The sequence below is a fragment of the Neofelis nebulosa genome, chromosome X (assembly GCF_028018385.1).
Source record: "Neofelis nebulosa isolate mNeoNeb1 chromosome X, mNeoNeb1.pri, whole genome shotgun sequence".
Lineage (NCBI taxonomy): Eukaryota > Metazoa > Chordata > Mammalia > Carnivora > Felidae > Neofelis > Neofelis nebulosa.
Genome location: NC_080800.1, coordinates 11,588,847 through 11,605,940, shown reverse-complemented (window position 1 = coordinate 11,605,940; position 17,094 = coordinate 11,588,847). Strand labels below are relative to the sequence as shown.

Here is a 17,094-nt window from a genome sequence, read left to right as displayed (position 1 = left end):
TACCCTCCAACCCTGGCAACCACCAATTTGTGCTCTGTATCTATGAGATCACTTTTTCTTTTGTTGTTTTTGATTCTTCTGTTTTTAGATTCCACACATAAGTGAGATCACACGGTATTTGTCTTTCTCTGTCTGATTTATTTCGTTTAGCGTAATGGTCTTAAGGTCCCTCCATGTTGTCATAAATGGCAAGATTTCTTTCTTTTTGTTACAGCTGAATAATACTCCATTCTATACACACCATATCTTCTTGATCCATTCATCTGTTGATGGACATTTAGGTTTCCATGTCTTGCCTATTGTAAATAATGCTGCAGTGAACAGAGGGGTGCATGTATCTTCCCAAATTAGTGTTTTGTTTTCTTCAGATAAATACACAGAGGTGGAATTGCTGGACCAGATGGTAATTCTATTTTTAATTTTTTTGAGGGACCTCCATACTGTCTTCCATAGTGACTGCACTAATTTACATTTCTACCAGCAGTGGACAAGGGTTGCCTTATTTCCATGTCCTCACCAACACTTCTTATGTCTTCTTGTCTTTTTGATAATCGCCATTCTGACAGGTGTGAGGTGATATCTCCTTGTGGTTTTGATTTGCATTGACCTGATGATCAGTGCTGTTGAAAATCTTTTTACGTACCTGTTGGATATCTGTATATCTTCTTTGAAAAAATGTCTATGCAGATCTTCTGTCCATTTTTTAATCTCATGGGTTTTTTTTCTTTGCTCTTGAGTTGTATGAGTTCTTCACATATTTCAGATACTAGCCCCTTATCAGATAAGTGATTTGCAAATGTTTCTTCCTTTCTGTAGGTTGCCTTTTCTTTTGTTGATGGGCTCCTTTGCTGTGCAGAAGCTTTTTAGTTTGAGGTAGTCCCATGTGCTTATTTTTACCTTTGGTGTCAAATCCAAAAGAAAAATCATTGCCAAGACCAATGTCAAGGAGCTTACTGCCTATTTTTTCTTGTAGGAGTTTTATGGTTTCAAGTCTTATATTCAAGTCATTAATCCATTTTTAGTTAATTTGTGTATATGGCCTAAGAGAGTTATTTAGTTTCATTCTTCTGCATGTGGCTGTCTAGCATTCCCAGCACCATTAATTGAAGAGACTGTTCTTTCCCATTTTTTAAATCTTGGCTGTTTTGTTGTAAATTAATTGATATATGTGTGTATTTATTTCTGGGCTATCTGTTCCGTTTAATTGATCTATGTGTCTGTTTTTATACCAATACCATACTGACTTGATTAGCTTTGTTAATATAGTTTGAAATCAGGAAGCATGGTGCCTCCAGCTCTGTTCTTCTTTCTCAAGACTGGTTTGGCTATTAGGGGTGTTTTGTTGTTCCATACAAATTTTAGGATTGTTTGTTCTATGAAAAATTCCACTGGAATGTTGATAGGGATCGCACTGATTCTGTAGATTGCTTTGGGTAGTAGCAGCATCTCAGCAAAATTAATTCTTCCAAATGATGAGCACAGCATACTTTCCACTTATTTGTGTCTTCAATTTTTTTCATTAATGTCTTATCAGTGTGCAGATTTTTCTCTTCCTTGGTTATGTTTATTCCTAGGTATTTTTTTGATGCGCTTGTCAATGTAATTGTTCTCATTTCTCTTTCTGATAGTTCACTATTAGTGTATAAAAATGCAACAGATTTTGTATGTTGATTTTGCATCCTGCAACTTTACTGAATTTGTTGATTAGTTCTAACAGTTTTTTGGTGAAGTCTCTCGGGTTTTCTATATATAATATCATGTCATATGATATATAGACATAATGTCATGTCTACAAATAGCAATGGTTGTACTTCTTCATTTCCAATTTGGATACCTTTTACTTTTTTTTTTTTTTTTTTTTTTGCTTTTATTTCTTTCTTCTTCTGGCTAGGACTTCCAATGCTATATTGAATAAAAGTGACAAGACTGGGCAAAGAGATACTTTTTCTCAGCAAACGATGAACTGAGTGAGAGTCACAGTGAGGAGGTAAGCAGGGGAAGGAGGGGGAGGTTGGGATAGAGAATTCCAGGCAGAGATGGGACCCGTTCCACGAAAGGGAGGTATATACCAAACACCTCCAAAGGCTGAAAGAGCCATAACACTGAAGAAAAAGGCTGATAAGTCCAGCTTGACAGAAATGGTTTACTAAGAGGATTTACAGATAGAAGCATGTCTTGGGTGGCAGCAAGACTAGTAGATCCCACAACATCACCTCCCATAAGACCTCCTTTTGTTGCCCTAGAGGCTGGGAAGTAGGTGCTAGGAGACCACACAGGAGGAGAATGTTTGAGAATATGTATGTGTCATAGTCATAGCTCCAAGACAGAGCGAGGACACTATCCCGAGGGTGTACTTAAGGATGTGGTTAAGTAAAGGAAAGAATGTGGAACTGGGGTTGTGCTCTAGAAGGCTTCAGGTCAGGGTGGTCGTCATGGTGGATTTGTCCAAAATGGCATTAGTCTGGATCATACAGGATCAGACCATAAAGAGGGAAAAAGAGTGGGGAAAGTGAGGCTGAGAAGGCAGGCCAAGAGCCAGATCTTCCAGGATTTGGTAAGCCAAGTTAGGAAATGTAATTATGAGCTAAGAGCCATAGAAACCACTTAAGGATTTTCATCTGGAGAGTTGTATGATAGGATGGATGTTGCAGTGGAGAGGGAGAGAAGTGGAGAGTGGATGGCCCCTGTGGGTTCAAGGGTGAAGGTCAGGTTTTTAGCTGGTAAAACTGAATGGAGGGTAGTGCCATTCATTGAGATCCAGACTGAGGAGCAGGTCTTGGGGGAAGATCATGAGTTGTTTTTGACATTTTGTGATGGACATTTGGAACTGCCAAGTTGATGGTAGATACATATCCTGTTCTAGACTTTGAACAGGAGGTCTAGCTAGAATGTCCAAGGGTTAACGGCTTACCAATACTAATTACAGCTCTGGGTATTGAGGAGACCACTTATGGGGAGAAAGAAAAGGGAGCCCAGTTCTTTATTTAAAAAAATTTTATTTCTTGAGAGAGAGAGAGAGAGAGAGAGATCAAGCAGGGGAGGGGCAGAGGGAAAGGGAGAGAGAGAGAATTCCAAGCAGGCTCTGCACTGTCAGTGTAAAGCCCAGTGTGGGGCTCGAACTCACAAACCATGAGCTCATGACCTGAGCCGAAAGCAAGAGTCAGAGGCTTAACCAACTGAGCCACCCAGGTGCCCCAAGGGAGCCCCGTTCTAATATTAACATCTTATAGACTTTGTGGAGGAAGGTAAGTCAGTAAAGGACATTAGAGTGTCAGTGGGAGAAGAAAAACCTGACAGTTGGTGTAGCCAAATGCTGCTGTAAGAATTCACTTCAGAGTCAAACTGAAGCAGGTCCATTGGATGAAGTGACAGGAGGTCATCGTTGGAGTTTGAGCCAAGTACTGTTTTTCTGGAGTGATGGGAATAGACATTAAAATGGAGTGAGATAACAGGAGCGAGATGGAAGCGGAGATGTGGTGAGGACCCTTCCTGAACAGATTTGAGTTTGGATTTTGGCCTCAACTATATGAACCACCTCATGTATATTGCGTCCCCAAGTTTTAGAATCAAGAGGGTCTATTTGACTTAATGTATGTAGAATGGGAGATGAGAATGCTTTTTTTTCTCATTCTTTCTCAATTCTCTTGTGCCTCTTAAGAGAATCTTGTTGATGGTGATTCTAGTTTTGAAGACACAATACATATATTTACTGTCCTAAATACATTATCTGGTATTAAAATGAAGGTCTGGACTCACCAAGGTAGGAGTTACTATGTCCATCTCTATCGTGGCAACTTTCTAATCAATTTTCAGGGGAAATTCTGAGTGTAGTCAATTTTACTCTAAGCACTGACTTTGGATAGAACTCCTCTATAAGATGAACCTCCACCTTTAAATATTTTTGTAATGTTTTTATTTATTTTTGAGACAGAGAGAGAGAAAGTATGGGCAGGGGAGGGGCAAAGAGAGAGGGAGACACAGAATCCGAAACAGGCTCCAGGCTCTGAGCTGTCAGCACAGAGCCCGACGCGGGGCTCGAACTCACAAATTGTGAGATCGTGACCCGAGCTGAAGTCGGATGCTTAACTGACTGAGCCACCCAGGCGCCCCGAACCTCCACTTTTAATGACAAAGATCTTAAGGGGTTCAAGTGATCCCAGAGTAGTGAATTCTGAATTTGAAAGGAAGCTTTGCTTTTTATATCAGTTTCCTTTTACCTTCCCTTTTTAGCAACTTTTTACTTCAGTCACATTAAAAAACAGTTAAATTTTGTTAGGCTATTTTTAATACTATTGTTATTGCTCCTAATAATAACCGCATCCCTCTCCAGTCCCTTAGAAGGAAATAGCTTGAGTCATAGAGTTAGGATATTGGCAAAGTACCCAAAACACATTTTTGACATTTAGTTTATGACAGAGAACAGTGATTTGGTGTTTGGCTCAAAGTTGCTCAAGCACATTTGCCTTATTAGTAGGCAATTCTGGGCAAATTTAATGGCAAATAGTAATTGTACTGAATGAATCTGTAGGCTAGTATTAGAGTGAGGGCTTGGTATAGAAAAGATAGAGGATGTATTAGAGTGGAAACAATAAACGATTCACTTCTTTGATTGTCCCAGATCCAGCAAAAGGGGACAGGTATGCTATTAGGACTTTGGAGGTTTCTTGCAAAGAAGACATATATAGAGTGAATTCAAGTCTGAATTTCTGAGGCAATAGCAAGTCTGTGCAAGACAGTTTTAGATGACTTCCAAAAATTAGATTTTTCTACACACACACACACACTGTAGAATGACCTGAAAATGTGCAGAGGACTTTCTGGAATGATAAAATTCAATGTACTGGAGTTTGATCCAAAGCAAATTGGACAATACAAATGCTGGGAATTGTGATGTAAGTTTCTGTAAGAAAAGGATTTTCCCCCTTTCTTACAGTTTTAACTTTTTTGATGTAGCTACCTTGAGAGAGTATATTTATGTCCAAGAAAGCTTATTTAATTAAACTAACTGAAATGAATGGATTATTCTGAAAGAAAAGAGAAAGTTTAAAAAGTGAATTGTTTTTCACTACAGCTTTGCTTCCAAAAGTACACAATTACTGGACCATTGCCCTTGTGCATTAATGTGTCATAAGAATATATCTTGAGTGTTCCTGGTTGAACAAATGTTGAAGATACTGGTTATATACTTTCCCTTAAGTTGGTTTACAAGCGTTTGAATACACATGTGCACTGAAAAAGAAACCCAACTGGGATAGAGACATACTGTCCCAATGCCTGTCATTCGGTGCCTAACACAATTGTCATTGTGTTTGTCACCTATTTTCTTTCACATGTGGGACATCTGTGAATTCAAACCAGTCAATTAGACTGGGTAAGGTTGGTTTAGCTTCCTGACCCTGTCTTCTGATCTGCAAAATGGGGGGACCAGATTGGATGAGCTTGCAGATTCTACCAAACACATCCTGTGTAACCCTCTCCCCTCAAGAGGGGGCCAGAACTAGTGAATAAGGTGGGATAGCACTCGCATAAATTAGGTTAGTTTATACAGCAGAAGGGATTTTGCAGATGTAATTAATGACAACATTATAAAGATGTGAAAGATCCTATGTGGTATTTTTGTTGAATTATTACAAATTTAAGGGAAACTTATGGGTGTAATACTGCAACATCAATTCTTTGTGTGCATGTGTGTGTGGTGCTTTGAAGGGGTGTGGAAACAACGGTGGAAAGAAGCATCTGACCAAGTCTTCATCAGACTGGAAGGGATATTCCTCCATAGGATTCAAGACAGCCAAACATCACTGGCCTTCTAAAGTATATCCCTTGACCTGGGCACTAGAATTAAGAGTAGGGTACCAAGGAGGCAAGGGTGGGAATTCAAAGCAGGGGAAAGTTCAGAGAACTGATGATTGGCTTCGAATGAGGTGGGATATTCAGTAAGATGGTCCCAAATGTGGAAAGTTCTAGGAAGCTGGGATGGAAGGTGGTGGGGGCAACATCAGCAAAGCCAAGGCCTGACTCTCCAGGGCTGCTGTACCCATATTATTTCCTCCCACCCGTACTCATCCCGTGGCAGAGTACCTGGATGATCAGACTCAGAGATCAGGAAAACAGGCTGAAAGAGGTCAAGTAACATCCCCGAGTAACATCTTCACGTGGCAGAGACGGAAACTGAGCCCAGTCTTACTACAGAGCCCTCACTCCTAACCACCTTTGCCTCAAATGGAATAAATGAGACAATTTGCATGGTCTCCCTGGGGCAGGGGGAGAAGGGGAGCCCTATGCTTCTGGGGGCCGATGTTGTTCTGACATCAGGAAACCTTGAGTGGTTGGTGAAAACTTAAGGGAGGAGGCCGAAGATGGGTGTAAAGTAACCAGTCTTTTCCTAGCTGGAATTTTCCCCACAGGAGCTCTTGTTTCCTAGAGAATTCTATCTTTTAGGTAAGGAGGGCATGGCCTCACAGTCCTCTGGAGACGTGGTGCTTCTTGGTAGGTCACCATTTTGTTTTTGTAGTTCTATTCTGAATTTCTCCTTAGCGTTTTGTATTTCCACTTCTTTTTCGATCTAGAAGATAGATCTGTCCTATTCATTCCATCCTTATGGCGTGGGAGCTGCCATTTGGGAGTTATCATCCAGTGGTGAGGGGACCACACCAACAATCCCAGGGCCCCTCCCCCAGCACACCCTCACTCCGTGGGTGCCTTGTCACAGGGACTGCCTTCCATATATGAATGAGCCAGGTAGGATGGTCTCTCTACAGCCTGCTTCCTGCTGGTTCCTGTCAGGCAGGAAGGTGTACTAGGATTGAGGGGATGTAGGGCAATTCTGACTCATGTGGGGCAGCTCTAGTGAAGGCTCCATGATGGAGCCCCAAGTCATGTCAATGAGTCCAGTGTTGAGTCTGGGGGAAACGGAGAGCTGCACTGAAGAGTAGCCAGGCTCTGGCCTGGGTTGAGGAGAAACAGGACATACGAAGGACAGGTTTACCCGATAACACAATTGTATCTTTGGAAGCTTACAGCACTGTCCTTATAAAAATGCAAAGCAGGTACAAAAGAAATTAATGTCATCTTTAAAAGGTCAGAGCGAGCCTGAACATTGATTTTTAAGATGCTTTATCAATTAGAGACCAGAGGTTTTTCCTGATGATATTTATTTCATAAATGTAATTATTTTTCTAAAACATATTAAAATAGAAAACATGTTCTTTTGATCAATTATACAAAGAAAATACCAATATAGTAATAAAAATACTGAAAATATATGAAAAGCACCAGAATATTAGAGAAATTACACTGGCAACAATTCTAGGAATATATTTTTTTTTGCAATTGTACAATAAAGTGCTATTAAATCCAGTCAAAATTAGTGGAAAGATATAAAAACAGTTATGGTATTATTATGAAATTTGAGGCTAGGTTTAACCGCAGTTGCATTTTTAGGCTACTTTGAGACCAAGCTAATAATATTTTATTAATGTTTTCATGGAAAATCTATTGATTTCCATTCTCAAGCGAAAATCTCGATCTTAATGTTGATCCTTGGTAATTTGGTCATGAATAGGTAATGACAAGATAAAAAATAAAATTATTATCAGAGTACTCAAAGTAATAGTCACACAAAATGTGATAAAATCAAATGAAGACAGAATAAAATCTGATGTAAATAAGTAGTTAAGACAAGAACAGAAGTTTAGATGCCTTTGATCTTATAATTTTCAGTAATCTTGCATAGTCACATTTAGTAGACACACAAACGTTAACAAGATAGGTTATTAAATTCAACTGGCCAGACATCAGGGAAGAACATTGTAGTGAGTCCACGTCATTTTCATAGGAAACATTAAAGGGACACTGTTAGGACAATACACTTCCAATTCTGACCAATGATTTCCTCATTCATTTGCTGAGGAACAAAGAACATACACAAATGCTTTGAGATTAGGTTATATACAGCCGGGGATCTAACATGGAAAGGGAACCGCTGTGCACACACACAGGGAGATACTACGGGGAGTACTTAGGGTGTACTGAAGTCACTTTCACGGCTGGAGTTGGCAAACTGCAACAGAAAAACCCAAATTAAGACCAAGTATCAGACCAGTGTCCTTTTAAGGTTTTATTGCTAGGCCAATTTTGAAGGGACTCTATGAAATCACCACTCTCTACAACTCGACTTTGGAATCCTCAGCTTCTCAAGATGAAAGCCGCCAACCCTACACTTCAGAATAAAAAGTTCTCCAAACGTGGCTCAATCAAAACTCAACATTTATTTAACAGGCAGACTATGTTTTCTTTCAGATAGAGTTACATGTGAACCGACGAGAACTGAAAGTGGCTGTATGAGTGAGAAAACAAACTGATTTCATCCGCCTCTGCCCCTGCAAGCTGTATCATTGTAGGAATTTAGGGACCACCCTCAGGATTACTGTGACGAAGGCAGAGTATCGAGCAAGTGCAACAGCCCTGGTCTGAAGGTTTGTACAAGAGGATCAGGAATTCTAGTTTTCATTCCTAAATGGAGAACCGACACTTGAGTTTTGATTTTTTCCCCCCACGCTTATAGGTACTCCAGTGTTGTGTCAAGTTTCCTTCTTGTGGACGATTTTCACGCGAAACTGAAATGTGAATGAATTCTGCTCTGCATCTCAAAACCAAGGTTTCAGAGAAATTTTAACTCCTGTCATTTAGAAAAAGGAGGATTAGACCCTTACAAGAAATGCAGCATGGGGGTCAGTGTCCCGCCCCAGTGAGCAATGGGAAACTGCATAAAAAAGACTGGAAGAGAGGACCAAGAAAACCCAAGCAAACTTAGTTTCCCAAATTGTCTAAATGTAAGTGTTCATAAAAAAGTCCGAGATTAATAAAAGGCAGACTGTTAAGGAAGACAGATAAGAAACAAAGGCTAAAAGGTGGTTTGGCATTAAATTGTTTCACATACCCAAAGAATATTGACTAGCATCTGGAAGGAATTCTCAAAATTACAAAGTCATGTTCACAGAAATTAATCTGTATTAAGTACGGGTTTTTTTTTTTTCAATATACATGTTCTATATACATAGTATAGAAAAGCTAATAAGTTGGCTCAGCTATAATGATTTTGTCATAAAAAAAAGATTACATTTTTTGGCTGTGACAAAGCTTGTTACTTCTACTTTTCAGTCCAGCTAATGTATACATATAATAAAACAAACTTTAGAAGTATTCAAATCAAAAGGAAAAAATAAATTATATCTAAAGTATTAATTTACACAATGGCTATGCCTTGACTTGATTAACTATAACTATGATCTCTTATACTCAATTTCTCCAGTGTTTCCTCATTCTAACAGAGTTTATTTTCGAGACACATATTTGTTCCCCTCTAAGTGTTGCACGTTTCCTTTCAGGAAGCACAGATGTGCAAAACTTTTAGTAACATGAAGTTCTGGGTCCTTTTCCAACTAATGAGCGAAAGAGCCATGTTTCTCACTGAACTCCATTTCTTTAAGTGTACAACAAATAGAAGAAAGACACGACAAAAGCAAGCAAGAGCACTGTTAAGGAAAGCAGCAGCTGCTGGAACCAGATACACCGCTGAACTTGGTCTTCAAGCTTCCTATTGCTTTCTAGTAAACGATTGAGCTAAAGAGGGAAAAAGAAGGATGAAAGATGCATATCAGTAAAACAGTACATTAACCATGTGAACGACAACTAGGAATATTAGAAATCCAAACATTTACAGGATGGGGTCCGTCTACTCTGAACAGCTGGGAGCAGGAAATGCAATGAGGGATCACATCTGTTTGGTGAACAGACGTGCGCCTGCTCACTCTAGTTTTGGAAAGATCTAATTTTCCAGTTGAAAAGGAGCAAAGCAGTCACTTTCTGCAGGTACCAAAGCCAGCGAGTCAGAAAGAGAGTCCCTCCAATCTTTTTCGAATTTAGATGGTACCTCTTCCATGAGATCAAATTCTTGGATACTCTCCAAAGCGCCACACCTCGTCCAAATTAGAATGGCCAGAGCTTTTAAAAAGTTAACACATCTCCAAAAGTAACTCACCGCTCACCATTTCCGATTTGGCTGCCCTTCACAAAGAAAAGAGCATTTCTGTCGCGTCTATGCCAAAGGTTCTCTCTACCTCAGTGGGGGAAAAAGTGGATTTCTAATGTTGGTTAGCATTTACAACTTTGTTTTAGGGAGAAAGAACACTTACTTGTAGATAAAGATCTTCACTGGTTTTATCTGACATGTTAAAAGCATTGTCTTTTAATGTAAGGGTGGTTGGTTTACTGCTCTCAACAATATGGCATCTTAACCTGTGGAAATGCAAAGGAAACAGGATCGTAAAAGTAAACTATAAAATGAAAAAGAGTTAAACACAGAAATCTACATAACAGACATGAAAGCACTCATTCTTCTCCCAGTTACACGTAAGGTAGCAGCACAGCATGTATTCATCTTGGAAGGGGAGCAGAATTTGCCACCCCAAGATACGCCTCTCTGGCAGAAGGATTATCTTGGGCTCGCTATTTTTTGAGAAACAGCAGACATAAGAAAAGCTTTGAAAATCTTTTGTCAGGGACATTGACATTTTTAAAGGTAATCTACACTTGGAAGGGTGTTTTCCTCTGTGTACCAGAGGGGGTGACAAAATCTCTAGAAGGGACCCATCTAAATCTGCTTAAGGACCTTACCCTCGTTTACTGTGATTTTCCTGACCGTCTTCCCTAACTGACTCGCTAATGCCCCAACATCTTGTCTTGGGCCATCTGGGGGAGTTTTACTGTTTCCCTGGGTATGTCCCGTGTATACAGGAGGTATACGTGTTATTCAACTTCTGTTTTCTCCTATTAATCTGTCTTTTATTCCAGGGGCTGGAGGTCTCAGCCAAGAACCTAGCAAGGTAGAGGGAAAATTACTTTTCCTCTCCTACGTTTTGGCAACCTACGATGGGCCCTGCTGGGACACCGTACTCACTTAGGCACCTACAGATGGGATCCTGGAAAACTGGCAGAAGCCAGTGAAGGGTAAAAATTCTTACCTACCAAAGTCAGCTCTTCTAGATCTCACACTAGTGCCAGGTCGAGAGAGGTAAAAATTTCACCTTGTCCCTACCTTTCCAAATTTAGGTTAGCAGAAGAAAAATCGGTCAAATGGGGTTTTCCTTTCCTCTCGTTCTATGTATTGAGAGCTTGGGTTTGTAACCAGCAAGAATATTCTTTTTGGTCTCTGCCGGCTGGTGGATGCACAACACACAAGGTGACAGGCAGCATTCTCTCTGCCGGCCGTGCCAGCTCGCAGGGCAGTTGTCATTTGGGTCCCCAGTCCGTGAGGGGACTTTGTGCTGTCAAAGTCCAATCCAGGAGCACTTCCCTGGTGTCACAGAGCGCAGGGTCTGTGACTGGAGGCCTCGCACATTGTTGTGGGGAACCGGAGCTGCCATTTTCACGACACCGTTCTCCCCACTTGTGGTGAAGAAAGTCTTTGCTTTCTTACGCTCCCTCTCTGAGGGCTTCAGTGTTGGCACCCTCTTTTGGGAAGCCTCTTGGGTCCATGGTTAAGCCATCAAAAGGCCTGTTGGCTTGAGTCGCTATTGAGATTAATATAAGATCCAACTTGTCAATGCCAGATGGTGGATCTTTTACATTTTTAAAGCTTCTATGCTGAAAATACTGTTAGAGAGCTCTCATCCTAAACAATGGTGGTCTTGGTAGCTCTGGAAAGACCAAACTGAAAGGAGAACATGACCCAGTATGGCAGCAGGCCTGAGGAACTTCCTTAGAAAGAAGAGATTATAAAGTTTTCAATCTCTAGTTTCAGAAGATAACCACCTACCAAATTTAGAGAAGAGGTGAAAAGATCAGTCCCCATTCACAGGGACTGTGACTGGCTGCTAAGGGTTGTTCTTCTTACCCATGATTATACTGTAGTTATCAGATAAGCCACATGGTCTCCTGGGGAAAACTCTCCTCACCAGGAACATGACCAGAATTTCTCCCAGGCCCTCCTACAAACGTTCAGGAAATGGATCAGCTGCAGGCTGATGTCTGGGGGCTGATAGAAGCAATAGAACAGGTTGTTTTTCCCCCTGAATTAAATTGGTTCAAGGATGAAGTAAACACTTAGAAAAAGGACAGCATTCAAAGGCCTTTGTTGAATACTTTCTATAAACTTTTTAAAGGCATGCCGCATTAAACCCTAAAGCTCCAGAACATAGAAATCACTTTCTTTCCATCTTAGTTGGAAATCATCTTCCTGATACAGAGCAGACTGAAGAAAATGTAGCTGGATGGGTGGGTCAGTCCCCTGATCCCATTCAGGCTGCAACACAATTATTTGAGGAATTAAAAGCAACCATCTTTGATTTGCAAATCTTTACAAAACCACTAGTGCAACACTGGAAGCGGTTCAAAGTTTGTCTAAACTTACCCATCCTAAAACCTACCCTGCCCGCACCCTCTCCCCCAACACCCACCCCCCCCCCCCCACCAAGCTCATCTGCAAATACATGTCAGTATTGTGAAAGATCAGGACATTGGAAACAGAAATGTCCTGGGCTCAAGACAAAGAAGGAAAATAGAAACAGTAATTACTGAAGACCTCTGATAATAGGCAAATGTACCCCAAAACGGCTTAAAAAAAGAAATAACAAACCGTGATACTTTGTGCCTTTCAGGTAAAAATTTTCTATCCTCTAGGACCTGATAGCTAGCTCTTCGAAATACAACTTTAGGGTAAACTTATTCCAACTGCCAGAAACGCAATTTGGACCTAAATGTTCTTTTACAAACTAGTGAGTTTTGTGTTATTGTACCTGATTCATGGCTAAAATTCTAGAGCTAGATACCTCAAAAGTCTCTGAGTCTATATGTTTCCGTGTGTCTATATATGTTATGGATGCATAATATTTTTCTACTTCTGGACGGTATTGCCAAAATTAATTTGTAAAAGCTCTATCTGACTGGCTTAAAGAAAAATAAGCACTTATCAAATTAAGTATTCCTAAAACTCTTAGAAATATAGAAACTAACCCAAGTGTCTTTCAAGTTCCTGTGATGTGGAGTAATCTTAGGTAAAATAAAAGCTGGTCAAGTGTGTTGGTTTAATTAAAATAGGCACGTCTTCAAAGTTATCAATATTAGATATAATGCAGATATGCAACTTTTTTCTACTTGAGTTTACTATTCAAATAGGTTCACGTTTTTAGGTAAGTTGGGTAAGAGTTTTTAGGTGAATTTGTCTACTTAAAAACAGCTTTTCAACTCTGTTTGGTAACTTGAGTTTTGCTAAGTAAAATAGGAAATCATTTCCAAATAAGATACAATATTGAAACATTACTGAGCACAGGTTTATCTACTTTTGGCTTATTACAGACGAACTAAAAATATTTAGTCTGTTAGTAAACATATCTCGTGCCACACTGAAAAACTGTACCATGAGGAAGCATATGCTTCTAGAAATTATGTATCCCTGAATTTGCCAATCTACAGAATGCTGGTGTTAAATGACCACAATTACTACTTAATTTTCACTAAAAATTATTGTTTCTAAGAATTCTGATTCATATATGTAATTTACTAGAAATAATGGAAATGACTAACTCCACGTGCAAGGAAAGTAGGATGTGTTTTTAGCTGAGGAAAGGTGTGGACACGTATTTTTCTTAAGGGGAATAAAAGTAATTTTATGCTGAATTAAAGCTGGTTATTTCTGAGTAGGGAAGAAAGCAAAGAAAACTTCTCTTTGTGTAGTCAAGCTGGCCAAGATGGAATTTGTTACGAGGGTTATAAAAATAAGCTTTCATATCAATAGTGTACTTATGTAAAACTAAAAGTTAACATCTGCTAAAGGGACATTTTCTTAGACGGTCAGTCAGCTACTGATAAGAGACGGTGAAAGGTTTTTCTTTAGCTTTTAAGTAATGTGCCTAGAAAGCAAAAATTGTGTGTTTTATCAAAATAATTTCCTGTGCTTCATGTTATCTTTATCATCAGGTATTTGCTTAGGAAAATAGTCTTCTAAAGATCAAAAGAGCTAAGTTTTACTCACAACGATGTAACTTTCTGCATTTGCCTTTGACATTTTATTGTTACTATGGTTAAATGGATAATTAAGTATTATTTCATGATGATCTAGGATTCTATTCAGTCAAGTGTCTAAAACCTTCTGACATTTTTGACAAACTCCAACTCAAATTCTAACTGAAGTCTTTTTGACCTTGAACTATCTCTGGAATTTTTCAGAGGGCCTCTGGAATGTATGGAAAGATTAGTTTTATAGCTCTTTTTATAGGAGAGAACAAATTAGGCTTATTTACTATGTTAAGTTACATGGGAAGCACTGTCAAATAAGTAATCCTAAACCTTCTTTAGGTTGTATTTGTATGGATATGTTATTAACATAAGTGTTCGAGAAATTGTATAAAATTCCTAGAAATCGGCTATGTTCTAGTATAACGTTGGGAGTGAATGAACTGATAATTCTACTGTTTAGGACTTTATTTGAAACACTGCTGGTTCTTTAATGTTTTGTTTTCCGAGGTTTAAGGAAATACTCTACTCTTTTCTCATAAGCTATGATTGACAGAACTATACGTTTGTAAGCAGAATTGAAACAAGTTTGCTCCCTCTGTGGTCCCTCCAGCATTCAGAAACTCAAAGTATTCTTTCATGGAAATACGTTTTTTTTTTTTTGTTTTTTACATCAATTCAGTAAGAATCTCTTCTCCTTGGAAGAGGACACAATTGGAAGCATGGTTATATTACTAAGGCTCTGACTTGAATGTCTTATTTGAAAATGGTATGCATAAAAATCAGGTATGAACAGACAGTTTTAAGGGCCTAAGACTGACTTTAGGGACCCAATAAAGCCCCTTGCAAAAAATGGACCTGTAACCTTGCTTACAGGCTTCTGGATGGCCTTACCAGGTAAGGAAGGTCCCTTACCTTGGCAGGCTCAGGGGCTTCAAGAAGAGAAGAATTCATCTAAATCTGCATAATAACCTTACCCTTGTTTACTGTGCTTTTCCTGATAACCTCTCATTACTGGCTCCTCTGCTCCCACACCCACTCCCCCCCAGTCTTTCTTCTTTCACTGGAGATGGTATTGAAGGTGGGGAGAGGGAAAATTATTTTTCCTTCCCTACCTCTTCCTACTTTATTTTTCCATGTTTATGTTGAGAGAGCATGAGAGCAAATGGGGGAGGGGTAGACAGCGGGAGAGAAAGAGAATCCCCAGCAGGTTCCGCGCAGAGCCCTCGAACCCCGGTGAGATCATGACGGGAGTTGAAATCAAGCGTTGGGCGTTTTACCAACAGAGCCACCCAGGCGCCCCACTTCCTACTTCTTAGTGCATGTGTAATAACACAAGCAATTACAGATACTGCTCAATAACCTACGGGAAGTTTATTTTATAGGGTAATCAGTTCAACCTACCCGATCTTCCTACTTATTTGAAGGAAACCACCCTTTCTAGGTGGGAGTCAGTGCTTTACTCGGGCCTTCAGTACCAAACCACCAAGTCTCCCTCTTTCTGGGAGGTAAGTGATCCTCTCTTGACTTATAGAAAACCAAACTATGAGCAATTAATTAAAAGAAAAAACCCTGCTTTTGAGGGCCTGTTTGCAAAGAACTTCAAATTAATCTCCATCTTTTATAGCAGTGTTACATAGCCTTTCCATTTGTTTTCAGAGCCATGCCTTTGACAAAAATAAACTTGGCTAAAAACACAAAGTGGAGGGTGTCACAACTTGGGAATTTACTCCATCCCAAAACAAGTCAACCCCATCCCGAGCCTTAACCTGTATCTGGGTTCCTTCCTCCTTCCCGAAGAAAGCTGACCCTTACCTTGGATGTAAGTCTTGTCCCTTCAGCCTTGTCAGAAATTTCACTACTGGTGATTTACCCTGTCCAGGTGGCCTCTCTCATTGAAAAACCCATGCCAGACAACTGCTTCATCAACACTACATTATTCCTTCCTCCAGCAAGACTACTCTCTAGAACAGTCGTACTACCTCCATTTCTTTGGCACCTGGCTCCTGCCAACTGAAACTGCCCCCCCCCCCCAACCAGGGTGGGCAGTGATGACTTCACTGCCAACACCTCATCCTTCCTGATTGGCATGGAAACACTTCCTAGCACTGGTCCCTTCCTCTTTCGTCAAATGCCCTTCCTTGGACATTTGATGACACAGCTCACCTACTGCTTTCCCTCCTGAGTCCCTGCTGGATTGTCCTCCTCTGGCCACGAAATAATTCTCTAGGCTGGGTCTTACCCCTCTCTTGCTGGGACAGCTGAAATAAAGCTTGTCTTCGTAGGCCCTCTCCTGTCCTCCTCCCCTCTGACAAGATCACTTTTTGCAGGCTTGTTCACAAAGGTAGATCAGGTCAGGTGGATTGCTCTCCTATCTGCCTCTGTCCAGCCTTCTTCCCACCCTGAGTCCTGTCACTCTTCCCTATGCGGTCCAGCCACATGTGTGTTCTTTCAATTGCTTTTGAACAGTTAACCATGACCGTTACTAGGTTTTCCAGCTTCTCATTTATCAAATGGGATAAAGAACTACTTACCTCCTAGGGTCATTTGAATGACTAAGTGAATAAATAAGAGTAAAGCACTTAAATAAGAGCCCGCTGCCAGCCAGTCCTGTTTTAAGTGTTAACTCAGTATCAGTCTTTCACTTGGGTCTGGTCTACACTGTTTTCCACACAGCCCCCAGAATAATCCTTTAAAAAAAAATAAATTATGTGGATCCTGAGAAACGTAACAGAAACCCATGGGGGAGGGGAAGGGAAAAAAAAAAAAAAAAAAGAGGTTAGAGTGGGAGAGAGCCAAAGCATAAGAGACTGTTAAAAACTGAGAACAAACTGAGGGTTGATGGGGGGTGGGAGGGAGGGCAGGGTGGGTGATGGGTATTGAGGAGGGCACCTTTTGGGATGAGCACTGGGTGTTGTATGGAAACCAATTCGACAGTAAATTTCATATATTAAAAAATAAAAAAAAAATAAAAAAAAATCAGCCTCCAAGTCCAAAGTGGAGGAAATGCAAAAAAAAAAAAAAAAAAATAAGCCAGATCACTTCCTGGATCTGCTGAGCACCAAGGGTAGTTTCTCCTCT

At 40.1% G+C, this 17,094-nt stretch overlaps 1 protein-coding gene across 2 annotated transcripts in view; it reads right to left on the bottom strand.

Moving 5' to 3' along the window:
- Positions 1–7,137: 7,137 nt before the first annotated feature.
- Positions 7,138–17,094, bottom strand: part of MOSPD2 (motile sperm domain containing 2) — a 54,423-nt gene continuing 44,466 nt past the window's right edge. The window contains exons 14-15 of one of the 2 annotated variants that reach the window (XM_058714183.1): positions 10,197–10,299; positions 7,138–8,062 (exon numbers count right to left, since the gene is read on the bottom strand). In XM_058714183.1, the coding sequence (XP_058570166.1) occupies positions 8,021–8,062; positions 10,197–10,299 (145 nt within the window). In that variant the 3' untranslated portion in view covers positions 7,138–8,020. Of the gene's footprint in view, positions 8,063–8,989; positions 9,625–10,196; positions 10,300–17,094 lie in introns of those variants that run through there. The other variant, XM_058714182.1, reaches the window with a different exon arrangement.